Source organism: Syngnathoides biaculeatus, chromosome 11, assembly GCF_019802595.1.
Source record: "Syngnathoides biaculeatus isolate LvHL_M chromosome 11, ASM1980259v1, whole genome shotgun sequence".
NCBI classification, from domain to species: domain Eukaryota; kingdom Metazoa; phylum Chordata; class Actinopteri; order Syngnathiformes; family Syngnathidae; genus Syngnathoides; species Syngnathoides biaculeatus.
The window spans coordinates 16,814,842-16,836,400 of NC_084650.1; the positions used below are offsets into that span (position 1 = coordinate 16,814,842).

The 21,559-nt window shown below is 42.2% G+C and overlaps 1 protein-coding gene across 5 annotated transcripts in view; it reads left to right on the forward strand.

Moving 5' to 3' along the window:
- Positions 1 to 188: 188 nt before the first annotated feature.
- dlg3 (discs, large homolog 3 (Drosophila)) overlaps positions 189 to 21,559 on the forward strand; it is a 135,053-nt gene continuing 113,682 nt past the window's right edge. For 2 of the 5 annotated variants that reach the window (XM_061835328.1, XM_061835330.1), the window contains exons 1-3: positions 189 to 1,420; positions 2,711 to 2,842; positions 15,344 to 15,435. In XM_061835328.1, coding sequence (XP_061691312.1) covers positions 1,405 to 1,420; positions 2,711 to 2,842; positions 15,344 to 15,435 — 240 coding nt within the window. In that variant the 5' untranslated portion in view covers positions 189 to 1,404. The remainder of the gene's footprint in view (positions 1,421 to 2,710; positions 2,843 to 15,343; positions 15,436 to 21,559) is intronic. The other 3 variants (XM_061835332.1, XM_061835329.1, XM_061835336.1) reach the window with 3 other exon arrangements.

The following is a 21,559-nucleotide window of genomic DNA, read 5'->3' on the forward strand; positions in this document are numbered from 1 at the left end:
TAGTGCAACAAAATCCAACAATGAAAAAAACTTTTTTTTTACATGAGAACTTGCATACAAACACAAACCATAAAAAGAGCAATAAGATTATAAAATATATAACACAGGATATAATAGTCTTAAGTATGGAAAATATGTAAGTTTGGAAAATGTAAATAAAAGCTTACCATAAAAAGAGAAATGAGATTTAAAAATTTTTATAATACAGGATATCATAGTCTAAGTATGGAAAATATGTAACTTTGGAAAAGGTAAAAAAAAGCTTTTCAAGGAAAAAAGTACCAAAGAAATGAAACAAGTAACTAAAGAAAATTATAATGAACAAAAAAATACTAATCTAATCTAGTATATTGTAATATAATATAAAACGATAGTGTGACAAAAAAAAAAAAAAAACAATTAATTTACAGAATTTTTTTTTTAACAAATCCAAACAGGCGGTACGGTGGATCAGCTGGTAAAGCGTTGGGCCTCACAGTTGTGAGGTCCCGGGTTTGATCCTGGATCCGCCCGTGTGGAGCTTGTATGTTCTCCCCGTGCCTGCGTGGGTTTTTCTCCGGGCACTCCGGTTTCCTCCCACCTCCCAAAAACATGCAACATTAATTGGACACTCGAAATTGCCCATAGGTGGGATTGTGAGTGGGGTTGTTTTGTCCCGACGTGCCCTGCGATTGGCTGGCAACCAGTTCGGGGTGTACCCCGCCTCCTGCCCGTTGACAGCTGGGATAGGCTTCATCATTCCGCGCGACCCTCGTGAGGATAAGCGGCAAAGAAAATGGATGGATGGATAATTTCAGACAAAAATGTATGTTCAAGCAAGTCAGTCATGCCATCCTCGCCTCTGGAGGGCGCCAAAGTCGGCTACCAGTCCCAACTCCAGCATTGATGAGGATTGCGGTAGGGAGAGGGGGGAGAAAAAAGCCAACATTGGATCAAAAAAAGGGGGAAGGAAAAGAAGAAGAAAAGACAGCGACAGTGGTGCAGCAGCATGCCGTAAAAACAGACCGTATTGGGGGCCCGCCGACCACGACGTGTCGGCTGTAGGTCCGGGATCGAAATCCTCTTCCCAACGGAGGCGCGGCATGACGACGACGACGAGAAAAAGGAGGGAGGAGGAGGAGGAGGAGGAGGAACACCAGCCAGCACACAGCAACTCCCAGCCTGTCTCGTTGGACACAAACTTAGGCACAAAGTTGACGCGAGCTAAAATCCTCTCCCGCGTTGGGCGTGAGAGGAGGTCTATGACCAAGTGAGTCGAGGGGAAACAAAAGAGCTCTGTTGTCGCTTGCTGCAAACCAGCGACCGTTACTGACTCCTTTTCGGAAAAAAAAAAGAAAAAAAAAAATTAGCCCACCTTTGACACGCGCGGGGGTGGGGGGGAAGATTCATGAAGTTGGAGTCGGCATGGTACACAAATACGGTAAGCGGCGCTTCACAACTTTGATGTCGCGGTCGACAAGTTTTGTTTTTGTTGTTTGTTTGTCGGTTGTCTCGTCCAAACTCTAGAAAATATTTTAACATGATGGTGTTGGTGGTGCGTTCAATGTATGCTCGGTGAGAATTACATCAGGTGGAGGCAAAAAAAAAAAAAAAGTGTGGAATCTGCGGATTGAGTTCACAGCGATTTCTACTAGCAGAATTCTACTGAAATGGCGATTTTTTTTTTTAACAAGAATGCAGATTCCAAATATGAATATTAGAATTCAATGAACGTTACATGCACAGGTACTATTCAGGTGCATCTAAATAAAATACAAGTGTTAAAAAAAAATCACTTAAAAGCTTATCACAAGCTCTTGTGCCCCCCAAAATGAACAGGCCAACCAATTAAAATACGGACGTAAAAACATTATAAATGCATACAGAATGAAATACTCAACTTTGCTACTAGTACTGAATAGCCTGCGACCCTGGTGAGGATAAGCTGTTCGGAAAATGAATGAATGACTGTCTACTTACTGCAACGCTTTTAACTTTTTGTGTTCAAGAATTGATTTTCCAAATATGAGTTTGTTCATGTGCAGGTACATGACAGTAACTAAAAATATTGTGGAAAAAAATTATAATAATAAATCAAAAGCTCTTTAATTGAAATTGCACCCAAAAAGGAACAGAAGAACCCAATAAAATCATTTTAATAAGGTTTAACCTCAGCTTGTGCCACGTAAAAGCTGTAATATAATTGTGGCATCTCATAAATATGACAACCCTACATGAGTAAAATCCTCTTTTAAAAAATGTCATATGACTTTTTTTTTCAAGAGAATAAAAGCATATTTTCCAGTGAAAAGTGTCATTTAGTGAAAATAGTTTTTTTTTCTTTTCTTCTCTCAAATCACTTGTTAAACTCTGCTTTAATATTCCAAATTTATCTTGGGGAGGAAATATAACTATTTCAGATTAATTTTTTTTCCTTTAAAAATCCTGCATCGTATAGTTTGCGCATGGAAGTAATGTTTGATTGGCTTCAGTATTATTAGGGTGTTCTTAGTTTAAAAAAAAAAAAAAAAAAACTAATTCCCCCTAGGTGTGATTGCGACTGTTTGTCCCGATGTATCGTGTGATTGGCTGGAAACCCGTTCAGGGTGTACCCCGCCTCCTGCCTCTTGACAGCTGGGATAGGCTCCAGCACTCCCCGCGACCCTGGTGAGGATAAGCGGTTAACAAAATGGATGGATGGATGTACCAAATTTTTGTTTTGCTGTTCCAGACACCGAGCGAGCGGCGTGTCTGCTCAAACGCTATCAGGCCAGCCTGACCGGTCCAGACGATCAGGCCCTCAAGACCAGCGTGGGCAAAGTGTCGGCCATCCTTGGGAGCCAACTTTTCCAAGCTCTTCTTGGTAAGCAGAAAGAAAACAAACAAAAAAAATCACATTTACAGTCAACACTCTACTAAAAGAGCCACAAGCGCTACACCAGTTTCTTAGAGAATTCAAAATGTATACCGTAACACTTACAGAGCGCACCTGGTTACGAGCCTCTCCCAAAGGTAAAGGTTTGTAAAGGAAATACCATTTGGTACATACGTACGCCGCAGCTGTGTAAAAGCCGCAAGTGCCCACATTGAAACGAGATATTCACAAAGAAATACGGTACAGAGAGAGTTTAACGACAGCGCCCCGCAAATGCTAGTGTCACGCTAATGCTAGCGTCGCGCTAATGCTGGTGCCGTGCTAATGCTACCACCGTGCTAACAGGGCTGGTTAAAAAAAACATACAGGTAAAAACATGGAAGTAACATGCTTACGCAGCGCTAACAGGGCCGGGCCGGTAAAAGTCACTTCCTCGGCACATATATTCCACCGGTCTCACTCTTACCTTTTCCGCTCGAGTGCCCCCTTGCGACCGTTGGAAAAAAATGCACAAATTAGCCGCAGGGTTGAAAGCGTGTGGAAAAAAGTCGCAGTTTATAGGCCGGAAATTGCGGTAGTTAAACACCAAAATGTTTATAAGACTTCATAACGAAATGTAACACATCATGCAAAACACTGTCAATGGAGATGAGCAGAGATGTTGCCACCGCTACTTTTAACACTGACAAAAAGTCACAGAGACCACATCACGGGTTTTCACCTCTCTCGGATGGGTCTGGGACGTCTCTCCCATGGGAAACGGGGCTTCATTATGTATTAATATGTTGGCATGCGTTCTTGTTCTGGGCAGTCGCAGAATGTCAATGGAGGTTATAGAAAGTCAGTCGGTAGTATTTCTTAACGGTTATAAAAGAGAGCATTTACTAGTGTGCAAAAAAAGTTAATTAGAAAATAAGAAAACTTCTCAGGTCTTGAGTCTTTTTTTTTTTTTTTTCCTTCCTGGACTGGGTGGCGGACAACACCGTTGTCGGACCGCACTGTTGACTCACCGACTTCCAGAAAGCAGTAGTCATCCTTTTTGAATAAATGTGACTAATCCCTCAATGCTAATATATGTACGTAAGATTTAGACGCAAGATTTACTCAATGTCACGAGCGTCTAAACGTTTCATTGACTGCATTTACCACACGGCGGCTTTTTGTTAAAGGCCATCAGGCAAATTGTTCACAAGCAGAGTCACTACGTCTTTATAGTCAGAACTAAACCAAGAAACTGTTAAAAAAATGTTGCTGTTAAAAGACAGAGAACATCTTTATTACAACATAAGAAGGAGTGCAGTGTGTAGCACAACGGAACACAGCACTCTCAGCGACGCTTGTTTTTACGATTTTTTTGTATGTATTTAAGGTTAGTGACGAGGCTAAAAAGTTGTGTTTTGAGGTTACCGTAATTTCCGGCCTACAGAGCGCACCAGATTATAAGCCTCACTGAGTACATTTGTAAAGGAAATACCATTTGGTACATACATACGCCGCAGCTGTGTAAAATTTCCAAGTGCCCACATTGAAACACGAGATATTTACAAAGACAGTACACATAAAGAGTTTTCAAAGTTTTAATACCGTATCTTAGCTTAACATAGCAACAACATGGGAGCAAAAACAGGGCTGTTAAAAAAAACATACTGGTAAAAAAAAAAAAAAACAGCTGCGGCAGCTACACAGTAGCAACACAGAAGCACAGCACTAACTGGGCCAGTTAAAAAAAACAACAAAAAAACCTAAATCACTCAGATGTGGCAGAAACACGCTAGCGCGGTGCTAACATGGCGCTAACGCTAGCGTGGCGCTAACAGGGCGGGTTAGAAAAAAAATACCGGTAAAAAAAAAAAAAGATGCGGCAGTAATAGAGCAGCAACATGCTAGCACAGTGGTAAGAGAGCTGGTTAAAAAAAAAAAAAACACATACCGGTTAAAAAAAAAAAAAAAAAACTGCTGTGGCAGCTACACTGTAGCAACACAGTAGCACAGCACTAACAGGGCCGGTTTAAAAAAAAACATGTCATGTCACTGAGACGTGGCAGTAACACAGCAGAAACACGCTAGCGAGGCGCAAATGCTAGCGCGGTGCTAACAGGGCTGATTAAAAAAAAAAAAACATACTGGTAAAAATCACTAACACGCGGCAGTAACACAGCAGCAACATGCTAGCACAGCGCTAACACTAGTGCATCTCTAAAAGGGCCGGTTAAAGGAAAAAAAAAAACATACCAGTAAAAGTCACTTCCTTGGCACATATATTCCACTGGTCTCACTCTTCCATTTTCTCCTCGAGTGCCCCCTTGCGGCCGTTAGGAAAGAAATGCACAAATTAGCTACATAAACCGCAAGGTTGAAAGCGTGTGAAAAAAGTCGCCGTTTACAGGCCGAAAATTACGTTACTTTGGACACCCCTGCGAATATTGTCACACATATTGCCATACGTTAGCGTATGAAATGGAAATTTAGTCCCACTTTCCAGCCCCCCACCAATGGGGGCGGGGGGTCACCCCCGTCTTAGTGGTCTTCTCTAATTGCGCCTTGACGAACTGTTGACGAACCCTTCTCAACATTCCTCTTCATAACTTCGGGAATGTGGCTCCGCTCCCAAGTGTTCAGTCTGGAGAGATTTACGCTAACGTGATTTATAAACAATGCGTTACACGTGGGCAATGCCGGGTAGCTTGAAACTGAGGTGCCCACCGCTTGGTAAAGAATCCCTTCATTGCGCTCTCAGTTCGGTGTAATTGAATGTTAATGCTACTTTTATCTTACCGCATCAGCGGTCAACAAAATAGGGAGTTCATTTGCTTATCACGATTCATATGCTATAACTTTACTCACTAGATTTATATAATTATATTATATTATATTATATTATTTTGTGTGCTCTTCGTTGTGCTTTATGAATGAACATCAAGTTCGTAGCGGTCCGCACGTCTACCTCACAATCGAGCCCGGGTTTTTTTTTTTTTTTTTCATCATTTGAGGCTCGGTTTCGGAAATGCTACGTCTTAAATTATATGATTCAATCCATAATCAAAATGCCATCACCTACGTAGTTAACGAACCGGGAAGCCTTTTGATAAACTGAACTCACGCATGAATATGATGCACCATGAATGCAGTGGTGCCTTGCGATACGAGTGACCTGACTTCTGAGTTTTTTGAGATCGAAACTACCATAATTTACGGATTCACCTGATTATAAGCCTCACCCAGTACATTTTTAAAGAAAAAAAGCATTTTGTACATACCGCATGTGCCCACATTGAAACATGAGATATTTGATACGAGAAAGACGGTACACAGAAAGAGTTTTCAAAGTTTTAACAATATAAATTAGCTTTTCTTTCCAAACAGTGCCTGTGATGTGGCAGTAACATGTTAGCACAGCACTAATGGTAGCACAGCGCTAACTCCAGGACAGCGCTAACAGTGCCGCTTTAAAAAATAAATAAATAAAATAAGTGAGACGCAGCAGCAACACACTCGCGCAGAACTAATGCTAGCGCAGCACTAACAGGGCCGGTTAAAAAAAAAAACATACCGGTAAAAAAAAATCACTGAGCCACGAAAGTAACACAGCAGCAACATGCTAGTACAGCGCTAATAGGAACGTTTAAAAAAAAAAAAAAAATTAAAAGTCACTTCCACGTCACATATTTTCCACCAGTCTCACACTTACCTTTTCCGCTCGCCTGCCCCCTTGCAGCCCCAACATAAATAAATAAATAAATAAATGGAATTTGATGTAGTTTGAACAAATAAAAACCTCAAAGTTTGATGGTGAAGAATCAAAGTGATAAAATTTCTAATTAAGAAGAAACCAAGTACAATAACATAGAGAACAACCATGCCGTGAATATCAAAACATTGGAAGGAGTGGAGCCCTGCGAAATTGTTTAGAATTACAGTACCGTAATTCCCGGCCTACAGAGGGCACCCGGTTATAAACCTCACCTTGTACATTTGGAAAGGAAATACCATTTGGTACATACATACACCACAGCTGTGTAAAAGCCCCAAGTGCCCACATTGAAACCCACATTGAAAGACGAGATATTTACAAAGAAAGATGATACACAGAGAGTTTAACGCGAGCGCCGCCGCGCTAATGCTAATGCTAGTGCCGCGCTAACGCTAATGCTGCGCTAACTGGGCTGGTTTAAAAAAAAAACAAAAAACAATGATAAAAATCATTGAGACACGGCAGTAACACACTAGCACAGCGTTAACAGGGCCGGACCGGTAAAAGTCACTTCCTTGGGACATACATTCCACCAGTCTCACTCTTACCTTTTCCGCTCCAGTCCCTCCTTGCGGCCGTTAGAAAAAATGCACAAATTAGCCGCATAGGCCGGAGGGTTGAAAGTGTGTGAAAAAAGTCGCGGCTCATAGGCCGAAAATTACGGTACTCTTTTGCTGATTGCACAACGCTGACATACGAGCGCTGGTTGGTGGCAGTGAACGCAACTCACTTCGCAACAAGCACTTTTTAAAAAAACAACAACAAACAACTAACACATCATGCAAAACAGCATAGAGGGGCTCACGAAAGCAGCAGTGGGGTGTTATTATTACGCTTCAAACAATTGAAATTTGAACACAAATAGTGCAGCAATGAATGTAGACGAACAATGTAACAATATCCACAGACCTTATATTTTTGTCCTCTGTGAAAAAAATCGATTATCGATGACTGTGTCACTGACAGTAGGTGAGCGAAATTTTTTGTCTGCATTTCTGTGTTATACTGCCACCTTGTGGCCAAGTCGCACACATCATAAGTAGCTGCAATGAATTTCTTTCCATGATATTTAATTATATTACTAAACATTATGTAACATGATAAATTAATAGAGTCCTATAACGCTTAACATTAACTTATGAGCTGATGGATGCTTTTCAATTGTCCACGTGTACCCAATGAAGTGAAGTGAACGAAAATCAGTGTACAAAGTACGTCTTTGTACCTTAAACGTTGACTTCCTGAATTTTATTTGACACTTATGAGGTGTTTTCATTAGGTGGAATTTGCAGAGTAGATATCATTGAGATGCAGTTGAGGATTTGGTTTCCCGTGGTGGACGCCAAACATTCTTTACAAAGAATGTTCCATTGGAGTGAAGCCTGAGGGAGACAAACTACGAAAAAACTGCTTTTGGGCAGCCATGCCAACGCCAAAGTTCTGGTTTTGTCCTCTCCGGATCATCTGGTCCTGTAAGAGGACATCTTGGCAGTATCTGCTCTTGACTTGCTTGGCTTCGCCGGTCTTGGGACTTTTCTCTGACATGTGTTTTGCATCACGGAGCATAAACATTGTTCACCCGTCTTCTGCGGTTCTTGCCTTGACATGCTCAGGGCCATTGGCGGCGACTGTTTGAACGGCTTCCTGTTGCTTTTGGCGCCAACTCCTAGTGGCCTGGGTTAGCTTTCTCAATTTCTCATGATTCAATATTCATGGATTCACCTATTTGCATTTATTTTCCGTGGAAGCGATGTCGTCAATGGTCTGTCTCGATAGAAATCGGTATCAAGGAATATGTTGGAGTGATACATCTCAACTAAGAGCTTTGTATGTTGGGAAGGATCTTCTACGCCAGGGGCGTCAAACTCATTTTTTGTCGCGGACCACATTGCAGTTACGATTTCCCTCAGAGGGCCGTTATGGTGAAACCACAGAAATCATGCATTGCTTCATCATATTCAAGCATGAAATTTATGAACTAATTTTGGAATCAGAAAGTGTGTGTGTGTGTTTAACACAGCAATGCTTATAATATCTCAACATGATCATTTGTCATATATGACAAATGTTGGGACATATTTTCACAAGAACCCTGGATTTTGACACCGATGATTTGCCATCGCGGGCCACATAAAATCATGTGGCGGGCTGGATCTGGCCCCCGGGCCTTGAGTTTGACACCAGTGTTCTATGCAAACGCCACACAGGCAAGACGGGGATTTGAACCCCGGTCCCCAGAACTGTGACGCCAACAGTCTAACCTGATGCCCCACCATTGCCGCCCACTGCTTACATTTTTGTACCATATATTTATTTGAACTCCATTATATTTACCGTAATTTCCGGCCTATAAGCTGCGACTTTTTTCACACGCTTTCAACCCTGCGGTTTATGCGGCTAATTTGTGCATTTTTTCGAACGGCCACAAGGGGGCACTCGAGCGGAACGGTAAGCCTGAGACTGGTGGAATGTATGTGCCGAGGAAGTGACTTTTACTGGTCCGCCCCTGTGAGCGCTGTGCTAGCGTGTTACTGCCATGTCTCAGTGAGTTTTACCAGTATGTTTTTTATTTTAACCGGCCCTGTTAGCGCTACGCTAGCGTGTTGGTGCTGTTACTACTGTGTCTCGTGATTTTTACCGGTATCTTTTTTTTTTTTTTAACCGGTCCTGTTAGTGCTCTGCTACCATGTTGCTACTATGTAGCTTCCGTGGCTTGCGTTTGCATTAGCGGTAGCGCGGCCATAGCACTAGCGTTAGCGTTAGACTATCTGTGTACCGTCTTTCTTTGTAAGTATCTCGTGTTTAAATGTGGGCACTTGCGGGCTTTTGCACAACTGCGGCGCATATATGTACCAAATGGTATTTCCTTTACAAATGTACTGGGTGAGGCTTATAACCAGGTGCGCTCTGTAGGCCGGGAATTACGGTACTTTAATTCTAAACAATTTCGCAGGGGTCCACTACTGCCATTTTTTTGCTATTCACGGCTTGGCTGTTCTCTATATGTTATTGTATTTGGTTTCTTTTTAATTAGAAATTTTATTACTTTGATTTTTCACCATTAAACGTTGAGGTTTTTATTTCTTCAAACTACATAAAATTTTTGATTTTGCTTGGGGGGGGGTTATTTATTTTCAAGCGTCCTTTTTTAAAAAATCCAGGGTATTTTATAAATGATTTCAATTAAGTTTTTTTTTTTTTTAAGTTGTGAAACAAGGCATGAAAGTACGGAGGAGGCACTACTTGTCCACTCGTCGCATGGTCGCGCCGTCAGAAACAAAAGCTGCCTTAACTGTGCATTCACTCTTTTGTTCCAGTCAAAATGGGAAAGGGGCGAATGACGCTCGGTTCGGGCGGGGGGGATCCCCACGCCAAATTATCTCAAACGGCCGAGGGAATATTTTTATTGGGGTTGGCGAGGTTTTCTGGCTGATACTCGTGACCTAGTTTTCCTTGAAATGTGTTACTCCACTGAGCATTGTGCAGAGGATTGGGGCCACATTCTTGTTTGGGTGACACCCCCAAACCCGGAGTAGAGAAAAGTTCATTCCAATTGAATAGCTGCATGATAACAAGGGGAGGCCGACTACATACAAATCCCCTAATCCTGTTTGTACCTCTCAATGACTCTGTGACAAGAACGTTTCACCGGTTCTTGCCCCCGACATCAAAAAGGTCTTCTGGCCAGGATGATGTTTTTTCCCTCCGCGGGAAGGAATGCATGTGGTCTGGTTGCAAGGCCTCCCATTTACTTTGGAAAGTCTGTACAACTTCTGAACTTTGAAGTCTGACATCTAAAAAACAGTCGGCGAGAATCAGAGGTGGCAAAAGTACTCATGGTGTGTACTTAACGACGTCAGGGGTAGAAAGTTCAAATCTGTTTTGCATCTCAAGTGTAGGCCGTAAAACTCAAGTACAGAATAAGATGTACTGTAAGTAAAGTATTTAGCGACATTGGAATGAGTACTTTTTCCCATTTTTGGGGACCCCCTGGGAAAAGAAATCTAATTTAGAAACGTCAAAAAGAGAAAACTGCGTCGCAGGTATCGTTCCGCAGTCTACAATATTCGGTACATCCATGCAAACTGTATGAAACGAGTATCACGATACTAATTCTAGAAGCTTCTGAGCTTTTAAATGTACAGTAGTGCCCTGAGATACAAGGGACCCGACATTTTACTCAAAGTACTTTTCGCCTTTGAAGACTGCGCACTCAAGATGTTTGTTGCTAGTCCTTGTTGAAGTTTCATGTAATACTAATCATAACATAAAGAACTGACTATTTAAAACAACCATATCCTGCAATTTCTCGAGTATAATGCGCACCCCCAAAGTTGACCCCCCCACCAAAAAAATTAAATAAATAATAAAAATAATCAGGAAAACCCTTCTACCAATGTACAATGCGCACCACCAATTTCCTGCTACTCATACGCTCAAAATATTGGGAATGATCTGTATTTATATTTTGTTAGGTTTGTACTTGTATTGTTTTTCAAAAAACTGTTCGTACAACAATCATTAATAATAATCATTGTGCATTTGCTGATATAATCTCGCGACAGGCCACAGGTCATGCTTGTCCTGGTCCCTGTAAGAGTCGGAACAGAATCCCTCAACTGACTAAAATGAATGCTACATGATGGCATAACATTTTATTGATACTGTTGATAACCCATATTACAGTCTTAAATAAATATCTAACACTGTTTGACTTAAACGTTTTTTGCAAATATTTGTACATAATACGTAGGTGCATGGTGCAGTTTATCCTCTCCATTACACATTCTTGGCCAAGACTTTAAAAGCGACATCTGGCTCATCTCCTATCTGAAAATTATCCATCGTAGCTACCTTTGGTGACTGGGTCCAGTTCTGGTGCCTCCCGAATTCGTGAACAGTGATGCTTTTTTGCTCCCACGGCATGTCATCCTCTGTGCCATCCATGGCGTTTGTGGGGAAACATTTTTTTGAATCCCAAAAGTTTTGGTTCCGCAGCGCAGCCTCTCGCCCACCTGACGCCAGAGCTTTCCTATAGCGACAGGTGGGCATAAAAACAACGTGAGCTCAAACTACGTAGAAACGACGGTAATGGGCACATTTAAAAAAAAAATGTGACCATTTCAATTCTGTGCACTCCTGTTTTGTGTCCACGACGCTCGCATTACATAGTTTGAGCTCACGTTGTTTTTATCCCCACCTGAAGCCATTGAGGCGAGCTATTGTTTTTTTTCGACTTCGGCGCGACTTCTGGGCTGGCAGCATCGTCGGCACGAGTGCTGACACATTTCTTTTAAAAGCAGCTGCACAACTAGCCGTTGTAGTCGACATTTTTTTGTCTCGGTTTAAGTTAAAACAAACTCACGGGCAGTCGTTTCTGATCTTTGGTGCGGTAGCAACAAACATGCTACGCTCCTTCTTCTTTTCCTTTCAGCTTGTCCCGTGAGATGAACACACATTTGTTTGGCACAGTTTAACGCCGGATGCCCTTCCTGCCGCGACCCCTTTGCATTTTAGCCGAGGAGAGAAGTTTACAGCACCTGGTATTCCCAGGCGGTCTCCCATCCGAGTAGTAAACAGGGCCAAAACCGCTTAGCTTCCGAGGAATGACGAGATCGGGCGTTCTCCGAGTAGAGAGGCCGTAAGCTAACAAACAAACATGCTACGCTAACGATCGTAAAATGCGAGCTCCCCGAGGAGGTCATAGACTTCGGGTTGGGGGCGCACATTAAAATAAAAATAAATAAATATAAATGTGTAAGACATCAAACATCAAATCAAAATGTACATCTTTTTTTAATAGTTTTTAATTTTTCTTCCATACCTAAATATAATCTGCTTCATTAACTTTTAAAAATTTGCGCAATATTTTTGAGAAATTACGGTACATTTACCTTAGTAAAGTGTGTTTGCCTTATGTGAACAAATAATGGAAAAACTCAATAAATGGGTGAATTAATAGCAACGGTATCGCGGTATTAAAGCCATTATTACTGCAGGTTTCTAAGGAGCGGTGACCATCTCCATGTATATTTGGTTATCTTACAATTTTTTGGGGGGAGGCTTGGAATGTAGTCATGGCATTTCCATACATTCCACTGGGAAATATGATTTGAGAGTATTTTCAGTCACGAGTGTGTTCACGAACAAATGAAATGTGTATTTCAAAGCAACCTTTACGACCTCGTAGATAACGTAGATAACACGCAGATAACTTCAATTCTCAGGTTGGCTTCGGCAATAGTATCAGAAGCACCTCTCACAACGCCTGTGAAAGGGAGTTTGTGAGACGAAGCACGATCAAAGCCCGCTGCCCCGACGCTGAACTTCTCGAAAAAGTCGACGCGGTCGCCCGCTAACCTCTTTATGTCAGCGCCGTAACAGCTCCCGTGTGTGACATCGGCAAAATTGTCCGAGCACGTTCGTATCAAAGGCCCGCCACTCGCCGGGCCAGCCGGGCTGCTCATTGAGCCGAGAGCTGATGTTGCACCGACACGCTAATGACGATGAATTAATGCATATTTTTTAATTACCTCCACAAAGGAGGTTTGTATTTTAGTCAGCTGGCAGAAAACATAACTTGATTTTTTTTTTTTAGATGATTTTACATTTTAATTCAGCGCTAGATAACCGGTGAACCGCCTCCATTGGTGGGTATGCGACCGAGGCCTGTTATGAATAGAGAAAATCTACGTTTGATACACACCGAAAGGGTTTGTAAATATAGATATATAGATGCCACAAATGGCCGCAAAGCAGTACTTTTGGTGATGGCCTGAACGAATGAACGAACGAACGAACGAACGAATGAATGAAGCTCCTTCCCTCGTTCCAACATAGTTTATTGGCGGCGAGATGCCACAAGATGGCATCAAAGCAATATTTTTATATTATACACAGGTTTGGACCACAAGCACCGAGTTTTATTAGCTAATAAAAGAATATAGGTGCCCCACAAAAATCCGCTATTAGGCAAATTCACAAATGTTGAAGCGAGAATGTTTGAGCGTCCAATGAAGTAAAAAAAAAAAAAAAAAAAAGAAAATTCGGGGAAAATTTTAATCTTCATTTCAATTAATCATGATTGTGTATTGTGGCCAGTGTCCTTAAATCATATCCTCAAGTGAGTACTTTTTGAGTCAAGCACTGTACATGGAAAACAATAAAAATAAAAAAAAAAAAAAAAAAAAAAATATATATATATATATATATATATATATAATCGTAATATTTGTATTTTCTATGTAGGATTTTTCATTTGGATGTACATTTTAGTTTAGTTATTTTGGTCTAAGCTAATAAACGCACAGCCATGAAACAACTGTATTGTTGTCATATTTTAAAAATGCTAGCTAATCAAGCGAAGTTGCCAGGATTTGAACCACTTTCCTCAAAACAGTGATGCGAATGCTCTAACCAGTTGCTCCACTGTGCCGCCTAACTTTTCTTCCCTCACTGAAAATATTTCTAGACAAGAAAAAAGTTGAATTTAAAAAATAAAACAGTTGAATATTTATAAAAGTAACAATTTGTCACCCCTTTTTAAGTGCAATGGCAAATTTTTTTCCTGTGTATTGATAACTAGTCTTTAACCAAGCAAAAATATAATTTATCTGAATAATTTATTATTCGAGAAAAGTTCTAGTAGTCTATCGAATACCAAAATATTTGATAGCTAATATTTTGAATATCTACCATGACACACTCTCTCTTTATACTATACAGTTACGTACTCTGAGTGTCATGTGCTAAGACTTGTTCAATTTTCAATGTATTTCCATTTCTGTAATAATCAAATGATTTGCAATGATTTATATTTAATGCAGTTATTTAAAATGGAATTATGTTGGAGGCAGCACGGCGGATCAGCTGGTAAAGCGTTGGCCTCACAGTTCTGAGGTCCTGGGTTCATTCCCGGACCCACCTGTGTGGAGTTTGCACGTTCTCCCCGTGCCTCAGTGGATTTTCTTCGGGCACTCCGGTTTCCTCCCACATCCCAAAAACATGAAACATTTAATTGGACACTCTAAATTGCCCCTAGTGTAATTGTGAGTGCAGCTGTTTGTCTCTACCTGTCCTGTAATTCACTGGCAACCAGTTCAGGGTGTACCCCGCCTCCTTTCCCGTTGACAGCTGGGATAGGCTCCAGCACTCCCCGTGACCCTCGTGAGGATAAGCGGCAAAGAAAATGGATGGATGGATGGAATTACATTATTTGCATACTTGAATTATACAAACAGGGTGGGTGAAACCCTCTTCCATACCTACGCATTAAAAAACATACTTGACGAATATATACGTCGGTGGCAGTAAACGGTTGGGTTCCAGTTGATGAAAATAAACGTCCACGGTAGTAAATTAATTTTTTTCTGGGGGGGGGAATCGATTTCATACGAGTAAATTGAGATACAAGCTCGGTCTTGATAAAATTGAACTTGTTAGTCAAGGCACCCCGATATGATGGCATGGTGTCAGTGATGCATTTTTGCCAGGGTGTTGTGGAAAGGACAGCTTTGTAATTCTGCATGAGTCATACGAATGCATAGCCAGATAAGAGCTCTCGATATTGTCGAGACACAATAGCCACGTAAAAACCAACAACTCCCACTCGTCCACGCGCAAATAATGACAAATATGTCATATCTTGAATGACGCAGGGACTCTTTCAGAAAGTGTGTGTGTAATGTTGGTATACTGTTTACAGAATATAAAGGGTATTTTTTCCCCCTCTCTTATAGATATTCAAGAGTGTTACGAGGTGACCTTGCAGCTGAATACACAACAAAGTGCGCTGAAAGAAGAAAAAGAAAGTGAGAAGGAAGCGTGGGAGGTACATTTACATTTTCCGCGACTCGGTACAGTTGGGAGCGAAACGCGCTTCGATGTTTACATCTGGTGTGACACGTGGCGCGATACTGTACCTGCAGCTCTCGCTCACCGCTAAGAGAGGAGGGCTCGAGTTAAACGGGAAGGCGGAGTCAGGATGGGTTTCAATCAGGGGTGCCCAGACTTTTTTACCCCAAGATCTACTTTTCAAGCAGCCAGCCTCTCGTGAGCTACTGACGACCGATGGTGCTCCCAAACCGTTTTAAGGTTAATGTTATGTTGCTTCCTATATTTAAAATACAGAATTAGCTTTTTGTGCTCTGTATTGTCTGTGCTTTCATCCTGGATCAGGCTGTGCCAAGGTGTCATTTTAAAATTGACACACCATCTCATCCTGCACTTTCTACTTTGGCTTCAGACCAGACCTTTCCCGCTCAGAAAAGAGAAAATCTCGTCCGGTTTAACCACTTTTTCTTCCAATATTCATATACTCTGACAGCCATTGCATCTTAAAACAACAGCATTTCTTTTTTTAACTTTCTCCATTAATATCTAAAGTAAACATAAGCAGCATGTCTATCTCGTCTTCGCTCTACGTTGCCCAGACTGTGTTGCTAACTAAAGCAGCGGTGGTGGACGCTGTCATTTGTAAAACACATTGATGGGCTATGTAAGTACTGTAACATTTGTAATGATGATGATTGTACGTCTTCAAGAGCGGGGGGGAGGAGCAACGGTCGTTTTTAGAGAAAGTTCCGTGTGCTGCCTAAAAGAAACCAGTGGCTTCTTCTTTTCATTTTTTTACAGTACGTATGTGAATTGTGCCATTGGATGGAACAACCAGTCACCCCTCACTCATTAAATCATATTGCAAAATGCCACAAACTGAATAGCTGGATGTTATCATTTCAATTTGCATTGGATTATTTTTTTTTTTGCGCGCAATGCAGAATATCTGTGAAAGAGACTGCATCAGCGGTGCACAATCGCGCACGTGCGCAGTTTAGAGGGAACATTGGCGTTTTTTTTTTCCACGCCATCCCACGATCGACGCATTGAGCACCCCTGGGTTCAATCAAAAGATTATCTGGCGACCAGTCCCAGGTGTTCCCTGCTTCCCTGGCCCATACTCAGCTGAGAAATCCAATGGGAAACTCCTGTTTGGGTTTGTCATCCAAACAGGAGGCAGGTATAAACGGAATTGGAAGGCCTCTGCACTCGGTTTTATAAGGATGAAGCCTCGCACAGGACATTACATTTCTGGACAAATCGGGCTTTTATGTTGATCATGTAAAGGTGACTGTGGAGTGGCGTTTAGACCAGGAATCAAACTTCTAACATAATTCCTTCGTGCTTCACCGCACTGCCTGTCTCCCTCGCTCAAGTCAATTACTTAATGGCAATATGTTGTTTGACTTTCATGTGCTAAGTCTCAGATGGATAATACTCTGTGTTGTTGTTTTTTTTATTATTATTATTATTATTATTCCAAACTGACCTGTGTGCTTGTGTTGCTTTGCGCCCTCTTTAACACAATCCAGTGGTACCTTGACCTGGGACTGAGCTTATAGCGATCTGCACACACTCCAGAGGAGAGTAATGTGAACAAGGCAAATTTGAATGGATAATAATAAATGACTGACTGAATAAATAATATAAAGGCTGTTAGTTGCTTGGGGGAACGGTGCTACAACCGGTTAGACTGTTGCCCTCACGGTTCTGAGGACTGGGGTTCATATCCCGGCTCTGCCTATGTGGAGTTTGCATGTTCTCCCCCGTGCCTGGGCCGGTATTCTCCGGTCTACCTTTTGAGGATAAGCGGTAGATGTTGTGTGTGTGTGTGTGTGTGTGTCTGCTGAATGGGCAGAAAACACTCCGCTCATTTTTCGGCTGTCAATCAAATAGCGCGATACAGTATGTGCTCAAATGTCTGGTCAGCGACAGGCATACGTGCCGCTGTTTTTAATAAAACGGTTAATGTTCCGTGATGTGATGTGGGGACTCGTACACAACAACACCGAGCGAGGCGCTGACATATTACGACCCCGCTGCCAGTCAAGCGAGTTCGTGAGCGAGCGGGCTGGCGAATGTAATAAACACTTACATTTCCCTGAAGTGTCTCTGCTGTGTGGATCTTCACGGGGCACATAGAACGAGTACTGGAGCGAGTACTGGGCAGACCCAATGGCGGTTCACCAATCTGTGAGCCCGCTAGCGGCTAGTAGCAGTGGAGCCGTCCAATTCGCCATTGCCTCGCTACGTGCCACGCATTGTAAAAATAATTTAAAGAATTTACCTATTCAATTTAGAGTAACAGTTTACCGTAATTTCCGCCCTATAAGGGGGGGGACTTGAGCGGAAAAGGCACGAGTGAGACGGTGGAATATATGTGTCGAGTGAGTAACTTCTACCAGCATGTTGTTTTTTTTTTTTTTTTTTTTTTTTTTTTAGCTGGCCCTGTTAGCGTTGCACTAGCATGTTGCTGCTGTGTGACAGCCATGTCTCAGTGATTTAGGTGTTTTTTTTTTTTTTAACCGCCCCTGTTAGTCCTATGGTATCGTGTTTCTACTGTATAGCTGCCACGGCTGTTTTTTTTTTTTTTTTTTTTTTTTTTTAACCAGAAAACCTAAATGCGTACTGATTTATTAAAAAAAAAAAATCTGGACAATTGAAATGGTGAAAGTTTAACACTTTTTCCAAAATTCAGTGTTACTTGTTCTCATAATTAGCACATTTTCAGCATTAATTTTCAAACATATTTAATATATGTCAAAACATTGTACCAGATATTAATACATTTAAAGACCAGCATCTCCGGGGAGTATGATTTATTTAATAACGAAATTGTTTTGGTCTTGTTATTATACAAATACTGGACGTGAACTGCCCCACTTAATTTAAACGGCACAGTTGCGTGCTGTCATATTTCATTTTTCTGTGGCCTTGATGATTTTGTGGGACTGGAACAGATTAATAACGTTTCATTGGGGCAAACTGTGCGGCAAGGTGGCACAGCTGGAAAGAGTTAGCCTGACAGTTCTGAGGTCCCTGGTTCAATCCCGGATCCGCCTGTGTGGAGTTAGCATGTTCTCCCGTGCCTGCGAGGGTTTTCTCCGGGCACTCCGGTTTCCTCCCACACCCCCAAAACATCCAACATTAATTGGACACTCTAAATTTCCCCTTGGTGTGATTGTGAGTGCGGCTGTTTGTCTCTATGTGCCCTGCAATTGGCCGGCGACGGGTTCAGGGTGAACCCCGCCTCCTGCCCGTTGACAGCTGGATAGGGTCCGGCACTCCCTGTGAGCCTTGTGAGGATAAGCAACTAAGAAAATGGATGGATCAATGGGGCATATTGATTTGACATAAGGAGTAATTTGAGTTATGAAATCTGCTCACAGCATGGATTAAACTCTTAAATTGTGGTACCACTGTAGCCAATCAGCTGCTGCATTTGCTCTCCGTCAGTCATCTGCTTAAAATCGGGACCATGTTAACCACACAAACTCAAAGCATGCCTCTATTCTGCCTAGCTAAGCTTTTTTTTTTTTTTTTCCTCCCGCCTTCCCCGTGATGTGCCCTGTTTGGCATCTATTTCGCTGCATCGCAGCGCCGCATTCATCCATCTATCCAGCCGTCCGTTCCTTTCTCGCGTCGTCTCTGGATGCCATCTGCTCGTGGGGGCCCGGGAAGCCAGAGTCCCTGAAAAGCCCGAGGACGATAAGAAGGGATGCTGCAGTGCTCATGTGGAATGCCGGAGATAGAGAGCGAGAGATAGAGAGAGAGAGAGAGACAGAAAGAGTGGGATCCTTAATGGGCACCCGGTGTGGCGCTCATCAGTATTCCGGCCGTGTCGACACCTGGGTGGAGGATGGGGGGGACTAAATGAGTCTGCACATTCCTTCATGTGCTACAAAGAGAGGCAAATAGCTGTTGCTTTTAAATGCAACATCAGGCTTTCCCTCGTCTTCAAATTGGGGCGGAGGTGCTACTAGGGTTGTAAAGGCCAGTCGAAAGCAATTATTCTGTTGGATGAACGGCGACAGGTGGCCACACAGGTTAATTGTAGCTTCTGCCATCTAGTGGAAGAGCGTGTAATGGTAAATATACATCACTGGCATAGATAGATTTGCAGAGATTTCATTTTCATCCGTGCAAAATATCTGAGCGCAGAATCGTACAGAGAACTATTTGCTGGGGATAGAGAGTGAAAATCGCCAACTATGATGCCCCCCCGGCTAAAAAGGCGTATACTGTACTGTATTTGCCTGGAAATGTCTCAAGATGGCGGCAAAAGCTCACCAACTCACTTTTTTTTTAGCAAACAGAGGAGAGGTTCCAAAAAAATTTTGTGACTGTCAAGCCGCAAATATGCAGCGTTTTACTGTACCTTTTTTGCGCCTGTTTTAAAAATTTCACTCAAGTGGTGCTGCATTTGAAATTTGCTCATCGCTCAAACATTTGCAAAACAGAGCAAAAATCAAGCGACGGCTCAAAACTGCAATCCAACCCGACTGACTGCAGCCCCACAATGTCACTCAGTAGGCCACGCCCCAAAAAGGCACAGGAACACATGAATACCGCGAATGCGTTTAAACTTTTCAGACAAAATCCAACTGTAGTTTTCATCTGGAAAATAAGATGTGAAATAAAATTGAAAAATCCACAAAATAGTCCAATGCGTACGAAAGTAAATCCACCATTATTGTCTTCTTGAAAAAATAACACCCAACTCATCATACCAATTTTACTGGTGTCAGTTTTTAAAGGTGATCGACTTGAAATTTGAGTCACTGTCAGAGTCGCATTCGTTACAAGTTGGATTTGGCAGGTTGGTGACATTGCGGGAGTGGAATTCTTTTCCTTTCGGTTTGTCCCGTTAGAGGTCGCCACAGCGTGTCATCTTTATCCATTTAAGGCCATCTCGTGCATCTTCCTCTCTAACACCCACTTCCCTCATGTCCTCCCTCACAACATCCATCAATCTTCTCTTTGGTCTTCCTCTCGCTCTTTTGCCTGGCAGCTCCATCCTCCAAGCGAGAACGTCAACATCTCAATTTCTGCCACCTCAAGTTCTGCTTCCTGTTGTTTCTGCAGTGACACCGTCTGTAATCCGTACATCATGGCCGGCCTCACCACTGTTTTATAAACTTTGCCCTTCATCCTGGCGGAGACTCTTCTGTCACATAGAACACCAGACACCTTCCGCCAACTGTTCCATCCCGCTTGGACCCGTTTCTTCACTTCCTTACCGCAGTCACCATTGCTCTGTATTGTTGCCCCCAAGTATTTGAAGTCATCCACCCTCGGCATCTCTTCTCCCTGGAGCTTCACACTTCCTCCTCCGCCCCTCACATTCAAGCACATATATTCAGTTTTATTTCGGCTAATCTTCATTCCTCTCCTTTCCAGTGCGAACATCGTGGTCCAAGGGGCTTCCAATCTAACCTCACCTGTCAGCCTATCCATTACTATAGCAAACAGGAAGGGGCTCAGAGCGGATCCCTGATGCAGTCTCACCTCCACCTTAAATTCTTCTGACGCACCTACAGCACATCTCACCGCTGTTCTGCTGCCCTCACACATGTCCTGTACTATTCTAACATATTTCTCCGCCACACCAGACTTGCGCATGCAGTACCTCAGTTCCTCTCTTGGTACTCTGTCATAGGCTTTCTCGAGATCAACAAGGACACAATGTAGCTCCTTCTGACCTTCTCTGTACTTTTCCACGAGCATCCTCAAGGCAAATAATGCATCTGTTGTACTGTGGAATTGTCAAATAGAAAATCTACTTTTAGCACACATTGTGTAATATAGCGGTAATAAAGCATACTGACAACTGCAATGTGGTTTGTGAGATTCCAAGAATTTCAATTTTTCCACATTTCGATAAGCAATTCCTACATTAATACAATCATATGACCAGTTCTCATTAATTTCAACATTTATACAATTCAATCAATATTTGTAATTCCACACCATGAGTTTTCACGGAAACATCCAACCTCCTTGGTATTACTCATCGTATGATAGACTTGTGCCACTCATTCTTTTCCTTTTGCGTAAATACACACCCTCTTTTCCACTTCCTAAAGGCTCCTTAATTTGATCTAAATGCCAGTGTCAAC